The sequence below is a fragment of the Phaethon aethereus genome (assembly GCF_964289735.1).
Source record: "Phaethon aethereus genome assembly, chromosome: 6".
NCBI classification, from domain to species: Eukaryota; Metazoa; Chordata; class Aves; order Phaethontiformes; family Phaethontidae; genus Phaethon; species Phaethon aethereus.
In genome coordinates this window covers 11,170,847-11,198,553 of record NC_138580.1, presented here as the reverse complement: position 1 = coordinate 11,198,553, position 27,707 = coordinate 11,170,847, and the positions used below count along the sequence as shown (strand labels likewise).

The window sequence follows — 27,707 nt, the reverse complement described above, 5'->3', positions numbered from 1 at the left end:
AGTAAATGTAACACAAGTTATTTCACCCACCAGAGTATTTTACTCTGTAGAAATCAATTGACAGAATCATAGAATGCTTTACTTTTGGAGCTTTAGGGATATCACTGAGTTACTGGGCCTACGACTTTGCTGTAACTTAACGTGCGTATGAAACACTGCTCTGTTTGACAGGATCTCCAGTGCTTGCTTTTAATGGATTTTCATCAGTCCTTCTGTAGTCTTAATGGGTCAAACCCTTTTTTATTTGGGCTTTTCAGTCACTGCCAATCATCTCCTAATTTCCTTGCTCTTCTCTATCGATCCCTACGCATCGTATTCTGCTGTAATGCAGGTCCAGCTGAAAGCACCAGCCTCACAGATGGCAGCAGCTCACATCACCAACAAAGTTTCCCTCCCCTTCCACAATCCATTCGCATCCCTTCACACTCACATTTGGCACCATTTCCAATTGCACTCAGTGTGACTTTGCATTGAGTCATGCTCCAGGTTCCAGTGTTACATCACCCTAACACAATCCAGACATCGAAATTGAAATTGGGGCAGCAGCAAAGGCTCGGTCTGGCTGTAAGCCAGGAGTGTGATACTGGTAGCTTCCCCCTGTGAGACACCCTCTGAGGAAAGGACTGTGCCCTGGGAGCTCAGTGATGAACAGGGCTGAAGGACCCCGCATCTGCCTCTGGAGCAGCTTCTTTGGAGTTGCTGCCTCTGTACGGCTATTTTTCTTTAATGCTTCTGCATGGAGAGAGGCTTCCTACAGCCTGGTCATCCTTGTCACGCAGCCACAGGGCTGCAAAAGTAGCAGAAGCAAAGCTGCTCTTCAGTCATTGCACAAGATCGGAGCCCATGGGAGCCCCATCCCGTGTTGCAGCCAGCATACTCACATTGCTTTTTATCTTTCAGACCTCGATGGCCTATGGTTCTGCCCAGCACCCAGCCCCACCGCATGGGAACAGTTAGAGCACTTACACCCAGTCTTGGCAGGGGCTTCCAAGTCCCAGCACAGACTAAAGCCTGTCCCAGAAAGGCAGCTCACCAGCAGCAGCAGGAGATAACTGTGTTATGACCCAAGTGTGAGACATTTCTGTAGCCATAGCACCGACGAGCATTTTGGCTCAATCCCTTTGCCCACCCTTGCACAGCTGCCCAGCACACAGCAGCAGGGTTCCTGGAAGCAGGCATGGCTTTAATCCAGCAGACGCTGGAGCTGCTGCTGACAGCTGGATGTGTGTCCTGCACCAACACTCCGCTTGCTCAAGTCCCACCGGGATGCCCCCCTGCCCTTTTCTCTCCGACTTGTGGGCAGGCAGAGAGCTCAGGGTATTGCCTCACCACCCGCTGCAGCAGAGTGCAAGCCGTTCTAGCACAAAGGGTGATGGTTGGAGCCCATCACCTTTGTCTGGTCCTTCTGCACCACAGGAGAGTTTGCCTTCTGCCTTGCCTCAACAGTCCCCGGCTGACTCCGCTCCCTGAGAGATCTTTTCTACCGTGTTACTCGCCCCAACAGAGAGTGAAGCAGAAACTTCCTCCAGATAGCCTTCTACTCAAGCCTTTTGTGTGAGGAATTAAAAAACACACATTTTTCTGCTTAGGGCCTGACTCTCTCTTCAATAAGCATAGCCACATGTGAGTCCATCACTGAGGACTCAGCCCTGTAGCACTGTGGGACCACCCAACGGGTTCGCTGCATGGGGCAAATGAGCAGGTACCTGAGCACGTATAGACTCTGCAGGGAAAGAAAAGGCGGCCAAGGGGAGCGCATCCCCTTACCACCAGCCTGGGTGCGGTGTGTGCTCCACGGATGCAAGGGGAGCACACACTGTGGTTGGGCTTGAGGGGCTTCCAAGCTTTTTCATCCACCTCGTGGCCATCTCCAGACTATCTCTAAAGAATTTTTCTGCCCTACTCTATAGCACAACACGGCATTGCTGCCTTCAACAGTTCTGCAGCTCACTGTTAAGACTCCTTTCCTCCATGATTCTCAGTTCCCTCAAAAGCTACTGTGTTGTATTAATGCCTCAACTAACCTTAACAGCTGCTGAGTGAATTCAGTTCTTCAGTCACTAGCCCCTTCTCCTAGAAGCTTTACTCCTACACGTTTTTTGCATGGTTTCTATGGCAACACAAGTATCTCTCCATCTGCTGTAGATCCCCATTATCATGTTTAGTTGCTTATCTCAGTCAAATGCCATTTCCAGGTGTATCATGATAACAAGATCAGTTTGGAAACCAAGCCAAAGCACTTGGTAATTTTTGTAGGCAAACCTGTCCTTCATAATTTGACTGCTCTGTTGCTATATAAGCTCTGCTTGTGGAATACTGATATTGAGCTCTTCTCATTACTAGGTTCCCTATGTTGTGTATCTGCACACTCTAACCAATTCAGCATCCACTTCATAATTTCCAAGTGACATCCTTCTGTCTCATTGCAGCCTGTGCTGCCTACAGAGTAGGTATATTTGGATTCTGGAAAGTCTTTGTACGTCTGTTGCCTGGGGTTTGATACCTATTTTATAGAATGGTAACTCTAAGTTACCAGTACTGGTTTTCTCCCAGAAAATGTTTTTTTCAGTTCTGCTTCTCCTTTCAGTTCTTGTTGCTTCTCCTGAAACCCTTCTCCATTGGACTATAGAAAGCCCTAAAGAGTACAGATGGCTTACAGTTGACCTCTCAGTCTGTTCTGCTTGAATTCCTTAAATTACTTGGAATTACATAGATTTCTATAGGGCTAAAATCCAGTCTCATTTTCTGCTAAGTACCTTTTTGAAGAACTGATTTAAGTGTGGGGAAAAAACCAAAGTTCTTCCTATATAATCCAGTCAGAACCTGCAGCAGACAACTCAACTAAATAAAAATGAGTGGAGTAAAAACCTCACTGTTGATTTCTTTTTTTCTAGATCCTATGAGTCAGTAAAAGCAGACTGGAAGAAATCCATGTGGAAGCTGTAACGCTGTAAGTAATTTAGATTGTCAGCTCTTAGGGACATAAACTAACATCCTGGAAGGGCTGCTTTGAGATATTATGTGCTACCTCACTATAAATTGTTATTATTTACTACCTATAATTAAAAGTAATTAAGCATACAATAATTTAGTGGTTTTATATATACATTTAAAACATGCAAATCTTCCATTTAGAATAGAATTCAAGGAAAGCTTATGTGCAAAATTTTTCCAGTAGAAAACAGAGAGGCCTGTGGTTATACGAGTAATTTTGATGCTGATGCCTTCCACCAGGCTGTCTGGCATAAGGCGAGGGTCAGAGGCAGTCCTTGCAGTTAAGTTGAAGCAGTAGGTTTTTAATGGCCTGCAGACCTCGGCCAGGGGAAGGTTTCTGTGGACACTCACAACAGGTGGGCTCCTCTCGCACACCCCGGCTGAACTTGGAAACCCTTGTTCTAAACTCCAGACCTACCCCAACCTTAACTACACCCATCGCTCCACAGGTGAGAAAACTAAATATTTGAATCCTGCTGACATCAGCCCACAACATTTGGCAAAAAAAGCTTGATTTTCTGCTCCTTTTTCCCTAAACTCTGCATTCATAGTGATGCTGAGGAGTGATACTGTCTGGTCACCAGGGAGAGCAAAATTCATATTCTGCTTTGCTTCCAAGTAGCCACAAGACAGAAGAGGGTCCCTGAATCTTACTTCTCTCCAAAGAGATCAGACAAAATCAGGCAGAATATTATCCGTAGCTCCATATGCCTGCACAGGCTGTGAACTGTGATGTAGACAGTGCAGGATATCTCAGGAATACGCAGAAAGCCTGGTGAAAAAAGGAGAAGGGAGCGATATGCAGAGAAAACTATCCTTCAAACATCCAAAATTAAAGGTACAGCTCAAAATCAAAACAAACTAGGCCTGCACAGGGAAGGAAAACAAGAACAAAAGGGGTTCAGCTGCATGATTACAAAGGCAACAAAGGAAAGCATCACCAAAAATAACAGCAGGGCAGTTACCTAAAAGCTAAAGGAATATATTGCTTCAGTTTCCATAAGGAAGAAAATGCAACCCCCGAGAGCAGAGGCAGCACACTTAATGGGCTAAAAGGTATGGATATGGAAATTACCCATGCAACACAGCCACAGAGCTCAAGAGCTCGTTACCCTTCACCTCTGAAGGCTGAATAATCACCATCACTGAAATCATTTAGAGCAAATGTTAACCATGAGTAACAAAAGATAAGGGGGGAAGCAGAAAATGGGTTAAAGCGCAAACTAGGCACGTTATATGTAGACTAACCCGGTATCTTTGATAGATAGTTGCATTTGTGCACAAAAGAAAACTAATAAATCTTATCAACGTGGACTTTGGTAAAGCATTTGATTTGGTATTACCTGGATAATTATTAGTTAAACTCAAGAAGATGAGGATTAACATAAACACTATAAAATGCCAAAGGAATAGCATTGGGAGTGAAAACTGCTGATGGGGCTGATTGATAGGAAATTTCATTACCCCACTTGTCACTTTTTGCGCCAAGCTAACTAATGAAATTATTCAGTAAGTCCGATTCCTCCAGGCCTATAATTTTGCTAACGACAAAGCTGGGAGACATTTTCAATAGAGAGGAAATCCTACAGGAAGAATTATAAGATTGTTATGCCCTGGTAACAGACATGGGATGAAATGTAACAGCATAAAATGCGGGGACATGGACTGAGAGATTGATAAAATTTCTGCTGTAAATTAAAATGTATCCGCTATGAACAACGGAAGAGGAAGACCCACGTGCCTGATGTAGTTATTAAAAAGGTAAATGCAGTCTTACATGTAGCAAGCCATGTATTTCCAGCAACATTAAGTAAATATATACAAGGCACCGGGTAAAATTCCTCTGAGATTTTAGGGCATCATTCAGGTTATCAGTGTTCAGCAAGCCTGAATTCCTGCTGGAACAGGTACAGAGAAGTGCCATCCGGATAATCAGAGGAAGAGAAAAGAGGAGATAAGAGAGCTTGTCTTACTGAGCTTGGCAAAATGAACAGTGAGAAGGGATCCGATTCCTCTCTGTAAATACATTTGGGGTTTAAGGCAGGCAGAGGGGGAGAATAAGCACCAGGGGAGAAGAATCATTCGCATTTGTAGCCAGCGCTTGTGCTAAAGCAGATGGCCATAAGTTGGATACGAAATGGGGAGAAGGGCTCTCACTGTGAGAGGTGTAACGGTCTCAAACAGCTTCTCAGCAGAAGAGTGGGCAAAAAAACTAATGAATTTTAAGATGGAGCATGATAAGGCTGTGAGCTGGCAGCAAGAACTGAGCAGAGAGTGTCCTTCCAGGCCCAGCTCCGGCTTGCCCCGGGAAGGAGAAGAGAGGACTGGTCCAATCCCATACTCACCTGGCTTACCCTACACACCCAATGGTACCGGGTGCCCAAACATCACCAACCAGCAGCCAAGGCAGCAAAGCATTCAGTGCCTGTATCTATACCATATAGCAGAGCATACTGCCCTTTATGTTGCCCTGAAGTCCTTCCCTACAGAGCACCCAGCCCCACCTCTCCACCCTGTCCATCCTCTGCCTAGTGCCTGCTGAGTTCGGCATTTCTCAGTCACACGTTTTGGGGTGTTCAAAGACCTCCTTGCCACCACAGAAAGAGCCACACCTGGCTTAGAAAAAAAGCGCCTGTTGGCTGCCCTGGCTTTGCAGCACTGACAGTGAGGGTTGGTTTTTCTGTTTGCAGCAGCTGCTAGGCAGAGGAAAACTGTTTGACTGTGTAATCTCCGGTTGCTGACACGTGCATGACCCATTAGGTGCAGAAGATCAGGTGAGCTTGGATGGGGGTGGCCTTGAAAGACTTGTCTTGATCCTCCCTGTTAAGTGGACTGAGCTTTTATGTCTGTTATGTACTAATGACTCACGCTCGGGAGGTAGTGCTCGTGGGCTTATGTGAAAAACAAACATTGTGCCTTTGTGGGAAAGAACAGATCCTTCTCCTTGCCCGACAAAACAACAGTCGCCGGCATCTGCTGGTGTGTGCTATATGGCTCCGGGGGCTCTGGAATCTGACAAAGGACCCGTTTCTCAGGGCCATTCTGTGTCCCCACACAACACTGCCACTGAGACAGCCTTGACAGCTGAACCTGCCATGTAAAACTGCCCGCAGGTTGCCTGGAATAGTCCTTTGTGCATGAACACTCTCTACCCATCTCCACAGAGCAGTGACTGCACAAATCCAGAGGACAGTTCAGCAGTAGCACAAGTTACCTACTTCCGCAGACAGTTAGTGTCACAGATGTACAAGCTAATGCGTGCACTCACAGTCCCGAGCTGCCTCCTCTGCTCTTCACGAGTGCTGCCGTATCCATCTGCCTGCTGGTCCCCCGCCAGCCGACCGAATGCTCAGGGCAAACGGAATGTAGAGGGCACGTAAATCCATCAGCCCAGATGCCACTGAGCTGACACAGTTAGCCTTGTAATTAAAAGTTTCCACGTTAATTTAGATGAAACCGTTACAGTTTGCAATTCTTACGTACTATGTAGACTAGGGACATCTTCTGTTTCATGAATTAGTTGCAGAAGCCAGTATTCTAGTGAGCGTGGCCTCCCTTAGGGCCTGGGGACTCAGCAGGACAGAAAAGCCTGCAACAAGCAGAGAAATCTCAAGGGAAGAATGGGACAAAAAGGGTGATGGCTCCTCCTCACCTCCACAGTAATCTTCTCCACAGGGGTGGAATCAGTAAAAGGGAGAGGAGAGCTACGAGGCACAGAGGAGCTATACAGCCAGGGAAAGAGCAGGTCATGGTGAACAAGCAGGAGCCTGAAGGAAATGCACCTGCAACCGGAGAAAGGCTCTTGTGCTTTGGCTGTACTCAAACTGTGCATGTGGGTAATGCCTCTTCTTGCAGAGCTCCCCACGAGGCTTCACACGTGCCCAGGGTCCCAGCTGCACCTCCCTTTTCAGGAACGTGTCCTAGTAATTTTCCTAAGATATTATTTTGCCCTAGTTTGTTTGTTATGTCCCCAAACCCTCTCACTGCCATCAGGACAGACCAAATAGCTGAGCCGATGAAGCCAACAGCAGGCGAGCTGAGCATATGTGTACCTCCAAAAACACCCACGGGCTTCCAAAACGCTGGCAGCCAGCCTCCCTCCGTGAATCACGGGGTCAGACGTCCTTGTCACATGGAGCCAAGAACCCACTGAGCCAGGGCCCGGTGCGAGGGCAGCAGATGTGGTCACCGCTGAGCCTACAGCCGTTCCAGCAGGGAAGGGAGCCTGGGCACAGCAGGATGAGGGGAAGCAGGAGTGCAAGCACAAGGAAGGTAGCAAATGCGGCTCTCTGGCTCTAAAAATGGGAGAAGGCTGCTTTGAGGAGGAGACAAGGCGTGGTGGAGGGCTGAGAGGAGAAATGCAGTAATTTGTAGGGCGTCATGCATGGTTAGACCATGTAGGGAAAAAGAACAACACTCTGTTTTGTCCTTCCTTGCAGGTAACTTTTATTTGATATCCCATATTAGGAACTGTGATCTAGCCCATCACTGATGATTTATCAGCTGAATTTGGCTCTGCAAATGCACTCATAACCTTTCTCTGGTGTGCTCCTCCTCTATCGGCAGAGTTTAAGCATCATGCATCTGTCTGGCAGGACAGGCGGGACCTCGAGATCTTGCTCGCTGCCCCTAAGGGCCACACTTAGATCCTCCCAAATTCCACCACCCTACCCACCCTGCAGAAACCCTGGGAGCTGCCGATGGGCAGGAAGGTCCCATGCCGCGAGAAGTGCTGGGCTGCCCCACCTTCCCCACGCTGGTCCTCAGCCCCGTAGATTTCGGAGAAGGCACCATTTTCCAGGGCACTGGGTGTCCCCGGTCCCACTCGACGCTCGTAGGGCCGCCCCTCGGGGCAAGGACCGACCCCGGCCACTGCCCGCTCACGCTCGTCCCTCCCGCAGGCGCCGGGGGCCGGGCCGGGAGGGGCGGTGCTGGCAGGCGGGCCGGGCCGGGCCCAGCCGCGCCGAACCGAGCCGAGCAGCGCCGCGCCGAGCCGAGCCTAGCCGCAGCGCGCCGCACCGCACCGCGCCGCCGGCAGCAGCGGCAGCGCAGCCCGCAGCATGTCGCCGCTCCGCGTCTGCATCGTCGGCTCGGGGAACTGGTGAGTGCCGCAGCGCGGGGGGGCACCCCTCCGTCCGCCCGCTTCTCCCTGCCCTCCTCCCTTCCCCATTCCTCCCTTTTCTCCCGTTTCTCTCCTTTTCCCCTTCCTTCCTTGTTTTCCACCCGGCACAGCGGGACCGCCGAGCCGCGCCCCGCCCCGGGCCGGGTCCCCCCGCCGCTGCCGGCGGCTTCGCAACAGGTCCGGTGCGGGCAGCGGCGGGGGCGGGCGGGCTCCGCAGGGTCTCCGTGGTCCTGAAACCGCGGCCCCGGTCCCGGTCTTGTCCTGCCCCAGCCTTGTGGAGTCCTCGTCCCTGAGAGATGCACCAGCCAGAGAGAACTGGAAAGACGTGGGGCTCCTCCATCTCTGAGCTGTGGGAACCGCTGAAAGCCTGGTGACAGGACGGCGGCGTTCCGGAGAGGGCCAGAGCCGTGCCTCTGTGGTTGCGTGTGCCTGTGGCAGGGCCCAGGCAGTTCAGATGTTACCACCGAGCGGTGAGGAGAGCAGTGATGCTGTTTGTATCCCTTTGAAGAAACCAGGGCACAGGCTTCATTTAAAGCCGTGACTTATTGGCACCTTTCACTTCCATCCTCCTCAGCGTGTTGGTTTGCATTTTGGTACAGACACAGCCTTGTATGAGCATTGGGTTCAGGTCCCCGGTTTATCCTTATCCCCCTTCATAAGAACACGTCTGCCGCTGCTCAGTCCTTTCTAGCCTGGACAAAGGCATGGCTCTCCAGAGCTCCTTGGGTCTGACAGACCCTGCTGAAGTCAGTAAACCCCGTCTCACCAGACTTTGCATGTTACTTTTCTTACAGTTTATGTAAGCTAAGCACAAACAAACAGACCAACATGTATGTGCATGCATGTGGGATCAGCAAACTCAGCCTCGGGGTAGTTCTGTGGATTGTTTTTGGGCAAACTCCTGAAGATTTTTAAAATATCTGACAGCTAAGTGGAAGCAAATGCACAAAAAAATCAATTGGTGAGGGAGTGGTTGCTTGTGAGCTGCTGAGAACACAGCATTGTTAAAGCATGGCTCTTTGCTTCCCTGCCTTGCAAAACCAGTCCGCTGCTTTCTGAGCCCCCACGTGCATGCTCTTTCCAGATCACAGGCTCTTTGTGCGTGACATCTCCCAGATACAGCCTTTCACGTGTAACTGCACAGCTGAATCTTCTTCGGGAACTCGTTGTCACACATCTGGCTTTCTCTGGCCCCCACGGACGCAGTCCTGCCCCATCATTTCTGCACTGGTGCTTACCCAACTGCCGCTTTTACCATGTCGTTCCAGTGCTTGCATCCCTCCTCTGCCACCCTCTTCTCCCTCACCTTAATCACAGGCATCCAAGCCTGTGCAGGCAGCTCATTGTCACTTCGAAGCCCCTCAACAGCCATGGCTGCACCTCTGGAAGTCAGCTTTTACCTTTGGTCAGCCCACAGTGACAGCCTTCATCATTCTCTTGCTGCATCCTCAAGCAAGCACCTCCTGCCTTTTCCATAAGACATTTTCCAAAGCCACTTAGTTGTCTTCCTTCAGATCTGTACTTGAGAAAGTTCTCTTTTTTCACATGTACCTACAAACTTGGAAAGAGTTATGCCACAGAGCTGGAGAGACCCCACCTCATTTGGTTCTTCCTTGTACTGCCTGGGTCCAGCTCTTGCTTCCTACTATATACACAGACTGTAACACCTTTGGGAATGAGAGAAACATTGTGCTCTGCTGGTTAAATTGCATCTATTCATAGCCTCTGTGGAGGCACAGGTTGCCTTAGCACAACATAGAAATATAATGTTTATCTTTGGCAAACATTTTTTTTCTTATGTTCCTCCTGAATATTTGGGTGACAGTTCAGATCACTGCTCTCGAGTCTTTCCTGTGGCTCAGAAACGTGGTTGACACATGACGCAGCATGTTGCAATAGCTCATGTCAGCGCAGAAGTTCAGCAGGTCACAGGGACTTACTAAGTCAACGCAGCCAGGAGACTCATGAGTGGTGTGGTTAAGTGAAATGCTGCACTGCATTTTGCGGTTGCCGGTCAGGTGCAGGAAGGTTTGTGTTTACATTAATCATGGTTCAGTTAATCTGTTTTTAAAAATAGAGGTTTAATTCACTGACGGATCCTTCAGAATCCAAAAGCTCTCCCAATATTCTTAGATTCACTTGGAATGCAGAGTCCTCAGCAAAAGATCCAGCTTGAACTAGGTTCTCGTCTTCAATGTGGACAGATGGACAGACTATTTACGGCTGTGCATTGAAGGAAAACAAGAGACAGTGGTCATAAATTGAACCAGAGGAGGTTCTGACTCAACATATAAAGAGAGGAGAAAAAAACACCCTGTGAGAATAATAAAGCATTGGGGCAGGTTGCCCAGAGAAAAGGTGGTCCTTGGAGAATTTTCAAGACTCAACAAAGCCCTGAGCAGCCATCTGAACTCAGTGTTGTTCCCAGTTTGGAGACCTCTCATGGTCCCTTCCAACCTGAGCAATACTATAATTTTAAAAATCTGGGGTGGTTGGCTAAGAAAAAGACATGGAGGAAGACATGATCATCTTCAAGCATCTGAAGGAGAAAAATAATATTCCACCCTTCTAGAACAGAAATGGGCTTAAACTGCAGTCAGAAACACTTAGGTTGACAATGTGAGGATGATCTTCCTAATGCTAAGGGTAGCAAAGTCCTGGGACAGGCTGGTTGGGGAACGGAAGAGACCTGCAACTGCTGCAGTCTTTAAGACCTCCTCAGAAATACTATTAGGAACAGCATGAGTATATTTGACTGCCATTTGTGTAGGGAAGGGACTAGCTGCTTCATGGGGTCTGTTAAGCTCTATTTTTCGCCAGATCTGATGCATGCCACAAACACTTTCACATTTGCATATTTAAATAATGGGTCTTATTTGAGTTATTCTACATCAAAGCTCTCTCGTTATACCGATAGGAAATCTCCAGGTAAAAGCTTTCTTTTTCTTAGCAATATGTAAATCCCTTCCAACATGAATTAACATAGTTGGGGAAAAAACCCCGGTTGGCAGTTTTCATTTACTTTTAAAAATTGTCTAAGTGGCGCTATCTGCCTTCTATTAATCTTCTCTAAATTGAGTTTTGGAGAAAACAAAACCATGGCAGAGCCTTTATACATGAGCGTCCTTGGTTTTGTTTGCATAAGCAACCCTCTTCTGCCAAGCCTGTGTAGTTTACCGAACACCGCCTTCACAGACAACGGAGTTCTTCTTCCCAAGGCTGATCAGCAGTGACTGAATTTTAAATTGACTAAGTGAAACAGAGCATCAGGTTTTGAACTGTTTGATGGTTTTGTGGCAAGGTATTTTCCCTGATGACTACTCAATGTCTTTTGAACATTAAACCCTTTCTCCTCCAAAGCTCCATTCATCTGAAGAGAACCAAACAAAAAATACTGTCATTTATGGACCTTTATGCCTGAGATACCTTCACCGATATCTTGTCAATAGGAAAATACTTGAGTGGCAACATCCAAGTGCGAGCATAATGACAGCTCTGCTGGAAGATCAGATTTATCTACTGAGAGTTGCAAGTCTCATTCAGGATTTCAGAGGTTAGAGCTGGAGTCTGCATCTTTCAACAGAAAAACGTATGAACTTGGTACATAGCTAGGCAAGTTATTTTTATGGATAGCCTTGAGGACTAAGTTCATCGTCCAGGTTGTGCTGGAGTCTCAGTTTAGATCTCAAGTTCAACCGTTAAAAAAAAAAAAAACAACCCAAACTTTTCTTATTAATACACATTTCTTGTGTGGAGCCAGAATTCATCCTCAGCTCAAGCCTTGATTGTGCTCTCTGTTGATAGCAGGGCAAGCGAACCAGAATGTAAGTAATTTTATAAATTATATGAGTGTACAATATGACTGCATGCCTTTTTTTCAAAAAAGCAGAACTCTTAGGGCAAAGGTTCACCCCTAAAACATTTCCCTAAATATTTTAAAGGGCCAAAACCGATCATCCCTTTAAAAAACAAAACAGAAAAACCCAAACAAGCAAAAAAACCCAAATGAAACAAACAAAAAATGCATTACAACAGCTCAGGATATAGCATATAGTCAACACTGAGCAAAGTGAAACCTGATCTCAGTAGGATTTCTTTCTCATTAAAGATTAAGATTAAGCCCTTTATTACTTATTGAGCAATTCAGCCTTGTGCAAACCTGTTACATCAATAATATGGTTGAGCCAAGGAGAGCCAGTTACAACATGGTTTTCCTTTGAACCATTGACAGCTCAGACCTACCTGGACTTCGTCTTGGACATACTTGAGACCTTTATCAGTTTCAGAAAGCATATCACAGCTAAATCCTGTTCATGCTCCTCATTGCAGGTGTGTTACAAGAGCTCCAGCTGCAACTGGAGCTCCTTTTCCAGTTGTGTTAGTAAAATGGCCAATACTTGAAAGATTAAAGTTGCATTAAAATCGAAAGAGGGAACAGAGGTGTAAAAATAATCATCCATCCTCCCCATGTAATTTAAAGAGCAATAAGCAATACTTCCAATATTTATATTGTTTGTTTGGTTTTTTTTAAGAAAAGAACAATTCCTGAGGATTTAGCTCTTACATAAAATCTTTACTGCAACTGTTTGGTTATTGATAGGAAAGTGGCATGCATCTATTTTAGATGAGATGCACACAGGCTGTCACAGCAAGATCATTCAGCACTGCTTTACCACCTGGATTATTTTACATTTGATGGCTTTCAGAAAAAAATAATTTATTTCAGGACCAAGAGAGATATTAATCCAAGATACTGTATTTTTACTGCCTTTGATGGTACACCACACTCCCACTCTATAATCTTCGATATGACAGTTACGTTTTCTCAGGTTCTACTTACTGTGTTTTTAAACTGAGGGGGTTTTGATGGAGGGTAGGGGGTAAAGCTTTCTCATAAATGTAGCAAGCACCTGAACAGCTTTATAGCACAGGCCTTTTATGAGTTATTATGTTTAAAGTAATTTTTGTTTACAATTCACAATAAAACTATTTGTTTTTCATTAAGTATTTAATCTTTTTTCTTTTTAAAGGGGATCAGCCATAGCAAGAATCATTGGAAAAAATGTCCAGAAGTCAAACCGATTTGATCCTACTGTCAAGATGTGGGTATTTGAAGAGATCATCAATGGAAGAAAACTCTCAGAGATAATCAACCAGGAACATGAAAATGTTAAATATCTGCCTGGACACAAGATACCCAAAAATGTGGTAAGCTGTTAAAAAAAAAAAAAAAAAAGCCACTGAAATATTATTATTTTTTATAAGGGAGGCAAGATCTGGCAAAATTGAAACTAGGAAGTAATTCACTGCTTCATTCTGGTTTGCCACCTAACTCACTCCAATATTGGCAGAGAACTCACTGGAATATAACTCACTTGGTGACTTCTGCTTGTCTCGTACGTCAAATGCAACTTCAGACGCCCAAAGGTGTCGGGTGCTGGTAACGCACCGTCCTCCTCTCCGGCAGAAATCAGTGTAACTCTAGGAATGGCAGGCAGAGATCTGTCTACACAGGGCTGAGAGATTTTAAACCCACAGTGTCTTCTGGGAGAAAAGGGAAAGCTACTGCTCTCCTTTCTCCTAAAAAAAATGAAATCAACAGCACAGCTAACAGCTGGGGCTTACAAGGAGATGAATAATGAGATATTGGCTCACAGGGGATTTCAGGATAGCAACACACTGCTATAATTAATAAAATTCTACCAAAAATATAAGGTATTTAATTTTCATGAACATTTAAAATACCAAGTTATGCATCTCAAATTAATCAGCTTAGATAATTTACTGCTACAGAAGCAAACAAGGTGAGGGATTTTAGCTGTTCAAGATTTTGCCAAATGCCACTATTTTGTGAATTAAAGAAAGTAGCGCCGTGTTTCTGGAACAGTTGCAGTTGTAAAAGGAAGTTAAGACACTGCACGTGACGGGTCTCCTTGCTCAGAGAGTGGTGATATTTAGTACTCCAGTTAGTGCTGTGATTGCATATTTGCACTCCTGTGGTTTGAACTTGGCACGCAGTTCTCCTGGGTTACAACTGACTTGTCACTGTTATTTTTACAACCCTCTAGAAGAGCAACAGGCTTGTCATCATCACTTGAGATCAGCCTCATCCTGTCTATAGCAAAGTCTGAGGCTTTACCAGCAGAAATCAGTTTTTTTCTTGCATTGCTCTGCAACATTTTGGAGGGAGGAGCAGTCCGTACAGTGCTGCTAGCCTCTGCCCCGCTCCCGCTTTGCTGTTTGCCCGGAGAAGCAGCCTTGCTGGCAGCAGTTCTGGTTCTCCCGCTGGGAACCCCGCTTGCTCCAAGGCTGCGAGCTCCAAGGCTGCATCCCAGGGCGATGTTTTCTCCGGCTGCAAACTGCTTGTGATAGCAGGCTCACACTCACCTGCTGTTGCCTTGGTAGCCTGGCTTGAACTGTTGTTCTGAGTAATGCTAGTGTTTGGGGGAAGGTACAGCTTACTAGTTATTAAGCATGTTGTATAGGTTTTTCTATCTATTGGTCAAGTTACTACATATTTAAAACAAAGACGATGTTTTAAATCCCCCAAGATGATGATAATCTCTGCCTTTTGACATAGTTAATTCCTGAGTAAGTCTCAGCTGGTGACCTATGGAAACTAAAGACTGCCAGAAGAGGCTCTGTCTCACAACCCCAGTTTGCTCCCGTGCTCTCCAGTGCTACCCCTCATTCCAGAAGAACCATATGGTGTTGCTCAGTATCTTCAGGAACCACCTGAAGACACTGAACCAGCAAAGGGGCTTCTCAGGATGGTGGAAGTTTAGCAAGTATATCATCTTCCCCAGATTATCCACACAGGGCTGGGATGGAAGGCAAGTTAAAAATAAAATTTAAAAGAAAATCCAAACCTAAAAAAGTTAGGCTGCTTTGGGTATTTCAGAAAAGAGCTGCAGTTGCTCACATGAAGACCTAGCAGCTACTCAACAGCGCCAGTTAAAATTAAGGGCATTCATAATGCATCTGCAATGGCTTCGGCACGTTGGTGTCTTGCAAAGTGTTGAGGATTCCTACCTGGGACTTATTTCAGGTGGCTGTACCGGACGTGGTCGAAGCAACAAACAGGGCAGACATTTTAGTGTTTGTTCTGCCACATCAATTTGTTGGACGAATCTGCGAGCAGATCGCAGGCCAGATAAAACCCGGGACAATCGGGATTTCACTGATCAAGGTAAGTTGTCATCTCTACAAGACTCAGTCTGTATGGGGTAAATAAATACCATCAATTTAAGGGTAGGGCAGCTGCACGCTCTGCATAAACAGAAGCATTTATTTCTGCAAGAGTTAAAACTCACGCAGCCTCTACCAGCCCTTCTGCTGCTCACATGGCCATGGAGAAGAGAGGATGGGGCAGCCCAGCCGGGCGAAGAGTAACCATCTTTGCCAGCTGTCTTTAGCCTGGATCGGTTCCCACTTGGACCAGCACGGAGGTGAAATGGGCAGAGAGAGGGCTATGTAAGCTGGTGCTGCTGCCAGAAAAAATACTCATCAGACTACAGCCTCGATTAACTCTTAACTGGAAAGAGCGCTGGGTCAAAGTGCCTCTTCCAAGTACATGCTAAAGCTGTTCTTGGCAGCATTAAAACGGCACAATAATGCTAATGATTTTGCAGAACTGGAGCAATTTCAAGCTGGCGTGAACTGAAGAATCACTTTTTAAGGTTAGAGGTACCAGATTATCATAATTAAAAGGAATTAATATTTTAAGAGAATCGCAAACTCAAAGCCAGAGGCAAAGCATGGGAATATAGAGTACTGCTGCTTCTTTTGATTGTATTACAGGAAATATCCAATTTAAAATTGTAATGAAAAAAATGTATTTTGAGTATTTAGACTGCAATACCAATACCAGCTCTTCCTCCCTCCTTTTTTTCTCCCCCTGTAGAAATTATCTCACAAGCAGCAGTACACAGACGAGGGTGGACGAAGGCAATTCCCGCAAATTTACTTCTTTCTTTAGCTTAAAAAAACCCAAGACAGTTCAGTATACTCCTTAAAACCAATGAAGCATTCAGATTGATACTTAGGTCTTGCAAAAAAGCCACTGCTTGTAGGCTTAATTTAAAAGCCTGGTTCTGTACTACAGGAATTTAACACAAAGGAAAAATAGAGCATCAAAGAAAGTCTCAGGACAGCAGCAGCGGCAGCTGTGAGGCCTCTTGCAGGTTTACCTCGACTGTTGCTACCTTCTCCCCAAACTTGCCTTGAATTTGCAGTTACCAAAGTACAAACCCAGAGCATTTGTATTAATAGCTAATGCTAGTGAATATAAGACTCAAATCCTTCCAATTAAAACCAGAGAGCTGCAGGCAATAGGTCACCTTCTGCTTTACCAGTGCTCTACTGCTGTCGTTTTCCTATTCTAATAACTTGGCTTTGACTATCGTCTCTTATTCAGGGGATCGATGATGGTCCTGACGGCCTGAAGCTCATCTCTGACCTCATTCGAGAGAAACTGAAGATAGAAATCAGTGTGCTTATGGGGGCCAACATAGCCAAAGAAGTAGCTGATGAGAAGTTCTGTGAAACCACCATTGGTAACTATTGCAAAGAGCAAAAGAGAGCCGCTAGCTGTGGCTTAACTTCGCCTGTGGCTGGGCAACAAGATACCTCTGGAGCTAGCGGGGGGATGCGACGGGTCCCCGGTGGCTCCCGAGCGGTGCGGTGGGTGCGGTGCCCGCGGAGCTCATTCAGGGAGGCAGCATGATTTCCAGGGAGGTTGGTGCTGGCAGGATTAGATCCAAACCAACAGCGGGTTTCGGTGCTGAGAGGTGATTTCATCCATTAAAAAATTACAGCTTAATCCTGTTCCTGTAGGGGCTGGCAAAGAGCCACCTTTTATGTCTGTACAGCTCAATGCTGAGTACATTGGCGGCTGATACACTATACAGTCCAGAGAAGTGTAATCAGAAGCTCATATGTGCTCACACTCCCCGAGGTGTATTTCTCCATCTTCAAATTTCTTTGTTGGGGAAAAAAACCCAAACAAACTAAACCCAAAGAACAAAAAAATCCCCCAGTAACATTCAGTTCCTCCATCTCACTCAGACTGCTTGCCAAGACATAGCCTCAGATCCTCCCAGAACTACGTCTGACCTGACATGGAAAGTTCATCCAGTAGTTTTTAAATCCCATTGATTTTTAAAGTCAGCAGAAATTCAAGTTACATCCTTCCATAGCTAGGGAAGACAGAAAACTAAATTACTGTTGCAGTAATGTTCCTTTGCCTTGCAAATGTTAGAGTAACAGTGAAAAGCATATCAGCTGGGCTTTTGTTGCTGACAGAGCAACGAGGCACAAATAGGACTAGACACGATTAGGAAAGTTGAGCAATATTAATTTTCTTGGGGGGAGTTTAACTTCTGCTGGCCCAGCTTTAAGCCGTGCTGTGATGATGACTGTGCAGAGAGCTTTGCCCCTTGCTTTTGTCCTTGTGGAAAGCCACACAGCACAGAAACAGCCACCTCAAAGGCACTGGGTGTCCCCCAACATCAATTATTGTGAAGGATGAGAAGCAAACCCAAAGTTTCTCACGAGAAGGGGCAGAAACCCCACAGCTACCAGAGTGCCATTGCCCAGGCTCTTTAATACTCAAAAGCACCAAGTGCCCAGAACCCCTCCAGGAGCAATAGTTGGAAAACACTACAGCTCCTCACCACTGAGCTCTCCCTCAAGGAAACCAAGCTGCCTCATATGAAAATGAAGAGAAACACCATTCTCTGGTGAAGAGAAACACCATTCGCTGGCCAAGGACCCTCTGGGTAAAGGCAAGCCTCATCCCCTTTGCTGCTGAGGGCTCTCTACCCTTCCTCTCAATACTTAGGGCGAGCACTGCAATGACATGATAATGTAGAATTGGTCACGAAAATGTTCCAGCAGTGCCAACCTTCAGCTTCACCGTCTGTGGATCTCCCTGTAACTGGCAACTAATTGGGCATTAATCATTTGTGCCCCATAATAATACTTAGAAATTACACCAGTTTACATTTTCAAAGCAACAATCGTACTGTTGTGCTCTACAAAGCAATTTGTAAATATTATCTTTTGCAGGGTTTGTGGTTATACAAGCCTTCTCAGGCAGAAAGCTGCGTGAGGGGCTCTTTACTTTTAAGCTCTTTAAAGTGTTATTAAGTGATGCCTGGTCAATGCATGGCACTTGCATGCAGTTAACACTGGCTTGCAGCAGCCGGTACTGCTGTCACACAAACCTCTTGTTTAGCAACACCCAGTTAGGTTTTGTGATCCCAGTAAAGTGGTCCCTGGGACCTTATTTCAGGTTTCAGTTAATTGTGTGTACTCTGCATTGCAAAAATGCTCTAACTTTCATCCTTCCTTCCCACAGGGTGCAAAAATGAAAACCAAGGGGAGGTCTTTAAAGAATTAATGCAGACCCCCAATTTCAGGATTACCGTAGTGCTTGACTCTGATACAGTGGAGATTTGTGGAGCCTTAAAAGTGAGTGGTTTCAAACCAAAATGTTTTTATTAGGGCCAAATTCTACCCTCACCCAGGTCTTCCGTAAGCCACAGCATCTAATATGAGTCCTGCCACCGAACAATGAGTGAGCACATACAAGATGTTCGTGTGCCAATTTTCTGATCTGTTAAAAAGGGAAAATTTACTTAAAAACTGAAATGCTTTGCCAGCAGTTATAAACAGCTGTACTTTTACCTTTATTTAACCAGAGGCACCTCTGCTTCTGAGGGCAGAATTTAGTCCGCTGTATTTTCTTGTCTGCATATGGTAAGCACATGGAACAAAGACTCTTACTACATATAGTAGCTCCCACTAATAACTTATTTCCACGGTTCAAGGTGTAACCTGCTAGAAAGTTTGTGTCCGAAGCGATGCTCTGTGTTGGCAGCACGTCTGTGTGGCGTTCAGCAATGCCCACATCGAGATCCCAGACCGGGTCAGAGCAATACCAAAAATCACCAAGTTTCCAATGAGAGGCCCCTTGAGTGAGATTTGGAGATTGCTTTTAAATGTGCTGAAAGCGACTCCAGCCTGTGATCCGTCGTACTTTTTTATACATTTAATCATTTGTACTTCAATAAGTCACTTTCCTTGCGGGAGCGGGGATTACTGGCTAGGAAAGAATTGGTCCTGTTTAACCTTACATACAAGAAGAAAAATTTCTTTACATACAAAACCAAGTGCCCCTAGATTTTGCTTTCCTGACACCGACTGGAACTGGGGGCAGGCACAGAGGGGAGAGAGGCTGTTTCTGTTTTGCAGGATATCTTTGCTGCTCTTAAAATCATTGTTTTGGCATTGCCTTTGCTTTAAAAAAAAAGAATCTGCACTGGGGCACGTACATATCTGGAGCAAACACTTCAACAGCAGCACTAGGTGACATATTGCTCATATACACTTATTTAGGGACTTACTTAGGGTCTGGGAATTGGGAGATGAGAAGGGACGTGTGCAGGACAATGGTGAGGAGTTGTGAAGATGTTTAGGATCCTGAGAGATTTGTTTAGAGCTGTAGAAAAGGGCAATTCTACTGACCATTTTTTCAGGGAAAACCAAAATTTGATCTACTGCAGCATCAGTGCATAGAACCCATGTCCATTTGAATTAGAGACCCACAGAGAAAACCTGGAAAGGCATGACTCCGTGTGGGAAATTTTAAAACAGATTAAACCAGAAATGTCAGTGAGTCCCAACTTGGAACTAGCAGAAAAAACAAACATTAACTGCAGACATGCTACGTAATTGCAATATTACTATATTAAACAAGCTACTTTGATTTTTGCCCATGGGAATAACAGAAGATACTCTGTAATAATCTTCTAGAAGCCCAGCTACTTTTCTTCAGCAGTAATTAGCTGTCTACCTTCTTCGTAACACAAGCTCATGGCCATTGGAAGTTGAAACCTTCTTCTGGTGAACGGAGTGAAGACAGTTTTGTAGAATTTTCTTAAAGCTCAGTGCACGCTGCTGAACCGCACGTCTTGCCTGACCGTTTCCTTCCCTCTATATTTTGCACTAAACTGTTTTTAGAACATCGTAGCAGTGGGAGCTGGGTTCTGCGATGGACTGGATTTCGGCGATAACACAAAGGCAGCAGTTATACGCTTGGGCCTTATGGAAATGGTGGCCTTTGCCAAGATGTTCTGCAGGGGACCGGTATCAATAGCCACTTTTCTGGAAAGCTGCGGGGTCGCTGATCTGATCACTACCTGCTACGGGGGACGCAACAGGAAAGTAGCGGAAGCCTTTGCTCGCACAGGAAAAGTAAGGAGGATTTTGAAATATTTTACCCTAACGCATGAAGAAATCCTTCTGTGTTTTACAAAGGCATCGTTAGCTGTTTACCTTCTTGATACCTGCTGGTATCACAGCAGCATCCCCTCTGATCCAAGTAATCAGTCTCCTCTCTTCTAGTCCATTGAGGAACTGGAGAATGAGATGCTGAATGGACAAAAGCTGCAAGGTCCTCAGACCTCGGCCGAGGTCTACAAGATTCTGAAACAGAAAAATATGCTCGATAAGTAAGTGCTTTGATTTAAAAAAACCAACTGAATCAATAACAAATTGTGAGTGATTCATAACCTCCTTAACAGTACTTGTGTTTAATTATCGTGTTCATTTCTGCAACAACTCTTTTCTGTACCTTGGGCCACCATTAGAGTTCAGCTTAGCCTGACTCCTCATTGCCGTGGTCAGTAGAATAGGATGAAGGCTAAACAGCGTTAGAAGAAACAAGCCACAGAAATATAGGAAACAAAAGAAATAATAATCCAAAGGAGCTACCCAGACATCCCTGTCCTAAGTAAGATTGAAGGCCATACAGCGTCAGCTTGCAAACATGATCAAGGGTTTCGTGTCAGGGACCCTTTTCAAGGGTCAAGGGGTTTCTTGTTCTCGGTGTGTCACCGTTACGGCTTGCAGCAATACTGCTCTCAGTGCAAAGGTTAACTAGGTTCTCTCAGTATAAAATTTGGGAGTATACTCCTAAGCAAAAGGCTTTATTCGCATTGAAAAGGTAACGTGCTGATATCAATGCTTTAGTGCAACACATAATGCTGAGATAAAAAAAGTACTTCTAGTTCTTTGGGGTAACGTAAGATTATTTATAATTTGAAACCTTCGTCTCAGCTTGCACAATAGACGAGCTAAACTTCCCTCCATCCCATTCCCTCTCATACGTTAGCTATACTTAGAGGTCAAACACTGATAAATGAATACTTAAAAAAAATCCTATTAAAATTGTAACAGATCTAGAAGATTTGAGTGGCATTATCTTTCAAAAATGAGAGAGAGAAAAGAAAAGCTCATTTTGACAGGACGTGAACTTTAAATCAAAACTTGATCTAATAAGTATCTCTGTAATTGCACGTACTTACACACGCAGCTCCAAGTCATTCAGTGGACTCATTTTTTACCACATAATGACTAAGATAGCTTGCAAAAGGAAAAGAACCCTTTAAGCCAGGAAGAGAAAATTATTAGACATTTTCATTCTTTTTAATCTTCTAGATCTCAGTAATGGATATAAATAATATATGCATTTTACACACAGGAGAAAAAAGGGGATATGCAATTCAAGATTTTTTCAAGTAAGTTAAAACATTGGATAGGAATTGAAGCTCCAAAACAGCTCTTCTCTGCTGTCACCACCCAAAACTGCCCCTAGCTCCTCTTAAGTGCCCTAATTTCATTCCTAATACTTTGTTTTTATACTGGTGATTTATAGTTTTCCAGCGAAGGTACCTCCAAGTTAAAATTATATTGTAAAAAGAAAGAGAAGTTTTCCACTTTTCTTTTAATGTAGCATACAAAAAAAGAAAGTTTCCCCACTATAAATGGAATGGAAATGTTTCTATAAACTTTAAAAATTATTTCCATTGCTATGCACTTCTTTTAGGTTTCCATTATTTACAACCATCTACAAGATCTGCTACGAGGGTCAGTCGATCCAGGATTTCATTGCGTGCCTGCAGAACCACCCAGAGCACATTTAGAGATCCACTCTCCTCACCTGGTCACGTTCTCATCTTTCCGGGACTCCTGTCCACTCCACAGCAAATAAAGCAGAGCAACAGGTTTGTGTGACAACACTTGCTGTAAAAGCAATAGAGAATGTATTTCAGTATCCTCATTCTGGGGATAAAAATCTGCCTTTGATTTCAACATTACACCCAAGGAACAAGAAACTAATGCACAATTTAACAGTATTTGATCTGAGTTAGTAATGCGGGCATTTGCCTAGAACTACTTGATTGAAAACAGTTCCCCTCGTAATTTCTGTAACAAGAGCTCAATCAGCTCACATGAACCTCGACATTCTCCCTACTAATATTACTTAAAGAACAGCACAAGATGCAGAAAACCAGAGAAATTATAGTAGTAAAAAAAAAAAACAAACACCAGTCTGACAGCAGTAAGAGGCAACCACGTGGGCAAATGTTGGGTTTCCCTAATTCCCCTGAAACACAAATAACACGTTTTATATTTTGAGACATTTAATCCTTCCTTGATTTTGTTTCCCAGTCTAAGCCTCTTTGGAAAAATTGGTATAGTTACTGCGCTCAGACACACATGAATGTTCAGCAGAATTGTAAATAAACCAGTTTAAGGGGTGGGGGGAAGGAAAAAGAAGGGGGTTCAGGGTTTTTGTTTGTTTGTTTTAAATTCAGGACACTAAGAATCCTCAGTAGTAGTCTGACTTTCACTATACTTACCGTATTCCGTTGAAATACAGAAAAAAACACATACATTTATGTTAGCGTCAGGATTTCTCAGCACAGCATAGTCATTAGTTGGTACAAGCCCAGGGGGGAAGAGCTGGAGGTTGGGAAGGAGGATGTATGCACGACTCAGCTTGTCAGCTTGTGCAACGCTGTTATTTCAAGGACCCAACAAGTAACAGTGAAAACCCCTCTGTGATACTTGACTTTTTATACATGCCTGAAAATGACCGCTATAGACGCACAGAAATCCTGTAAAATCGCATTTGAAACCAGGCTGCATTTTAACACCACCGGGAAACTCCCCTGGGGTGAAGCAGTGCAGCTCCCCGCATCTTTCCCGACTGCGGATTAATGCCTTGATCCTGCTGTAGCTTAAGCAATGCATCTTACACTCCAGGAGAGAGAGATCTCTATCTACTTTAGAATTTTAAACAATAACTGGTTCATATACCAGTTTTTTTTTTATTTTGCTACCAAAGGCGTTAATTTTAGAAACATAAAAGTTTTTAAACCTTATGGCTGTATTTGGGTAACTTTACATACCTGATGTTTTTCAGCATTAAAGCTATCTATGAAATGAACAGTGGCACATTTTATAAGCTTTAATACCCTTTTGAAAGGCTCCTATTTTGAGACAAGGCAAACAAAAAGGAAGAGTAACCTACTTTTGCTTTGCTTTATCCGATTTTCCAAAATAGCAGAGAGGAAGGCAAGTGTTTTTTTTGGTTTTTTTTAAATCTATGTATTTGCTGACATATTGCTTGGGGGGGGGGACGGGGACAAAAAGCTAGATTGTAAAATTGTCTCCACTCTGCATTTTAGAGGAATGTTGTTATGTCTTTCACAATTATCAGAGTAATATATATTTGAAATAAAAAATGTATTGTAATTATAAATATATTGTAAAGGTGTCAGTCTCACAGCTAGCAAAGCTGGCTCAGGTACCAGAAAGAGTGGCTGCAGCATCGCTGATCCCTGCTGCAGAGCAGTGAAGGCGGCTCAGCCCTTCCAGCACCAAATCTGGTCACAGCCCAGGGCTTGGGGCTCCACAGGGCAACGCCAACATTCCTTCCGCTGAAATGGGAATCATGTGGCCAAATCCTTTACACAAAGGAAGGAATTATGATCTTCCATTTCAACTGGAAAAAAAACAAACTTAAGTATTGCATAATTTTTTAAAGTATCAAATACACAAGGATGGGATAGAGAATTTGGGAACCTCCTTACTTCACCATCAGGCTGAACTTCTGATAAGTCATGTATGAGATTATAACATGGAACATTTTACATTCAAAGTGTATCAAATAACAGTTTAATAAAGTGATCAACATGTAGACTTGATGTAATTTCATTTTTCAAAATTCCCACAAAATAAATGACTGTTGTAATGGTGGTCCTTTATTGCACTTATTCTTGCAGTTAATAATCGTCAGGTCCCAAAGAAAAGGACAAGAGTCAATTTTCTACAGACGTTTTATTGATGAACAATTTATTTCTTCTTTTGTATGACTTTTTTTTTTAAACACAGTAAAATAAAGAAATTTTTACTCCATAAATAACAAAAATTAGCCCTTATATCTCAATCCAGTCAAAATCTATGTAAAATAGTTTGTTCTATATTTACATTCTGTACCAAAATAGTAAACACACGTTCAAGGTCAGCCAGTTCTCTTGAAACACTTGTTTTATCTCCAAGGTAAGCTTCACATTAAAAAGGCAACATTTGCACTTCGGAAGTCTGGTAGTGTAAAAATCACATTATTTAATCTACAACTAGACCCAAATCCTGAAGAGCGATAGGCGCAAGCAGGCACCCACGCGTTCAGCCAAGCAAAAGCCGCTCGTTAGATCTTGCGAGGGGGAAAGACCTGGACCTGCTCAGCTGGCTGAAAGTCACTCATAGGAAATGCAGGGAAGCAAGAACAGACGCCTCTCTCTCTACTGAAATGGATGTAAGCAGAAAGCCTTGCAGGACAGGAAGATTTAAAAACAACTGGCCCTTGTAAGGGGATTGTGGATATGTCTGGTCTTAAGTGACATCAGTCTTCCTAATTTACTAGTGCCCAGCAGAAAGAATGAGCAGCATTGGACTGAGAGTCAATTAATGGGGGTCAAAATTCTCTTTTGGTAATTAACCTACATCCAAGGCTGTGTGACAGTCTCCCAAGACCTCAACACATTTCAATGCAATTTTACTTGCTGCATATTCCAGCCAAAAGCTACCCTTCCTCCTTGTAAGTGAAAAATGTGTTCCTAAAGTATGACTTGCCTCAACATCTAATTAAAGTGCTATAGATGTGAGCTACTGGGGTAAAAAAAAAAAAAAGAGCCTGCAAAAAAAAAAGACTGATTTACTTCCATAACTGTGGACATTCTATACTGAAAATGTTTCTGCTACAAACAAGCCAACTCATTTATCTCTCAGCACTATTCCCAGGCCTCCTGCTGCCCTATCTACTGTGGTCAAAACGCAAAGGCATATCTGGGCTGTATTTCCAAGTTGTCACACGTAAGGGATGCAAGAGTATGGACTTGCCCCCAGTATGGTCAGGACACCTAAAGTAGCTGCCTGCAAAGTTTGCGTTTATTTAAAACTAATACGAACTTTTACGGGGGAAACTACACTTAAGGCTAGGTAGCTGATTGGTTTAAGCTACAGTTTTAGCTGTGTTCTACACTAAAAAATGGCTTATGCTTCCTACTGTATTTATTTTGCTTTTAAAAACCCGAGACGTGTTTTTACTTAATTCATCTTAAAATTTGGAAGTTCACAGCAGGCTAGAAGCTTAACTCAAACAGAACTGAGGTAGTCAGTTTTACTCAAATATTCTTTTTGACAGTCACTAATTCATTCTCACTTTAAATGGAGCTTGACACATTTCTTGGCAGTTCCAACATGGCTACAGCTGCTAACACACCGCTGGGATACAGCATGTTGGATTCTGCCAGCTAAAGTACCTTCCCCCCCACCCTGACTCCCCAGCATCACATCTCATTCTGCAGCTGACAGCCAGGTGAAGTGCTGCACGTCAAAGAAATTACAACTGAAATCTCAGATTCTTAAGGCAGTAATCTTTTTACTTCACTGGGTTCACTGATGCAGCTACTCAGCAGGTACTGGTGAATCTGACCACAAGAGCTCTGAGAGGCAGAAAGGCTTTTCCCTGTAGGTACAACGCACTACAGCCTCTTTCTTTAATTAATGCATACAATTCAAAGTAGATAAGCATCAATTTTTTAAGCCATCCTTCCATTAATTCTCAGGAAGAGAGAATAAAAGACTAAAGCCCTCAAGATAAACCACTGCGTAGAAGATAAAAATATTCAATTAAATATGACAAATTTCACACTTACACAGACAAGAGACTAACATATCAAATACCAAGCACAATAAATTAACACCAGTAAAAAAGTTTAACAATTATAAAGTTAACCAGAAAGTTCAGACAGTGCAAATATTTCACAGTAAGAAAAAATAACCAGTAATTTCTTTTCAAGTATCAAAAGCATTGTTGTGGAGTGATACCATTTAAACGGGATTATTGCACAACAGACAAAAAATACAATATCAACCTTGGGGACCTAAGATGTATTCTCAAACCTTTATGTTTTCAAGGAATCAATTTACACTGACTGTTGATTGTGCATATATTAAAATAATTAGTGTTCACTTATTAATCTGAGTGTTTCTTAATTCGAACTTGTACACATTTAAAGCATTTCATTCCTAATTTGTATTGCTTCTCAGAAACACCTATTTAAGGCTAGCCTAGGCCTTGTATAATTCAAAGCAAACTCAGCCTGCAGTTAAGAAGGGGAACTAGCCCAGTGCAAGGTACTCTCTCAACTGTGATGCCTTCAGACAGTTTGAGGGTGCAGCTTACTCACCTCAGCAGTGTTGTAAGAGTTTCTTTAAATAAGAAAAACCAATTCCAGTAGGCACAAAGATTTTTACCATTACAATGGAAGTCCTATTATTAAACAAGTTTAATTGTAGCTAAATAAGTTTTACTCCATACCCCTTCCACCCCCCCCACCTTTCATTTTAGAAAGGTACCTAGTCACTGACAATTCTAACATCACAGCACATTTACGAAGCAGAACAACATCATCTTTCTCCCCATATTTGCATTTTTTAGTGCACTGGGCATATCTGCTCCCTCAAGTTTAACACTCTTCCAAGAATGGAAACAAACTACCCTAACAGGACAGTCAATGGATTGGACCACCTAAGAGTTTCTTTTACTCCAAGCAGGAGTAAAAGAATTTGTAACACAGAGTCAGAAATAAAGTTCTTACAAGTGTCCTATAGGGCAGCTGTCCTTAGCTAGACAGATTTTGCTCATTTCCTTCCTCTTACATATTTTTGTCCGTCAAGTGATAAGTCTTGTACCAAGGTGTGCCCTTGTGTGGTTCAAAATGTTTGATTCTCAACTTAACACAAATATTCAAATAATTCATAGTATTTACATGTCCATGAAAAAGTTGAGTGGGAGGTGGAAAAGACAGATTAGACTTTTCTTTACACATTCAATGTAGTTTTTGGTCTAGAGAATTCAATATGGTCCTATAAGATTATAGCTGCCATCACTACTGGTTTGCCCTTCAACAAGAAGTCAGAACAGCTGCATTTATGTTCACAGTATTTAAAAAATGATAATGCCATTATTTAAGAAACAAACCAACAAAATTAAAAATAATCAGAAATCCTATCCCAATTTTACAGACTGTGTGTCAGTACTGAAATGCATTTGCCTAGCAAATTACTCTGAGAATATGAAAACATTTGATGTATTAAATTTCACAGTAGAACTGGCACATGCTAAGTGAGAATGGGATTTCTAGACAGTTGTCTTGGTTACCAGTCTGAAATT

The 27,707-nt window shown here is 43.7% G+C and overlaps 1 protein-coding gene across 1 annotated transcript; it reads left to right on the top strand.

The window, feature by feature from the left end:
- Window positions 1-8,054: 8,054 nt before the first annotated feature.
- LOC309406239 (glycerol-3-phosphate dehydrogenase [NAD(+)], cytoplasmic-like) lies at window positions 8,055-22,675 on the top strand (the record flags this gene model as incomplete). The annotated part of the gene is made up of 8 exons (XM_082001340.1): window positions 8,055-8,095; window positions 13,147-13,324; window positions 15,165-15,305; window positions 16,533-16,671; window positions 18,477-18,589; window positions 20,141-20,374; window positions 20,525-20,631; window positions 22,008-22,675. 8 exons carry the CDS (start codon window positions 8,055-8,057, stop codon window positions 22,102-22,104), a joined length of 1,050 nt encoding a protein of 349 aa, XP_081857466.1. The 3' UTR covers window positions 22,105-22,675.
- Between the last annotated feature and the right edge of the window lie 5,032 nt (window positions 22,676-27,707).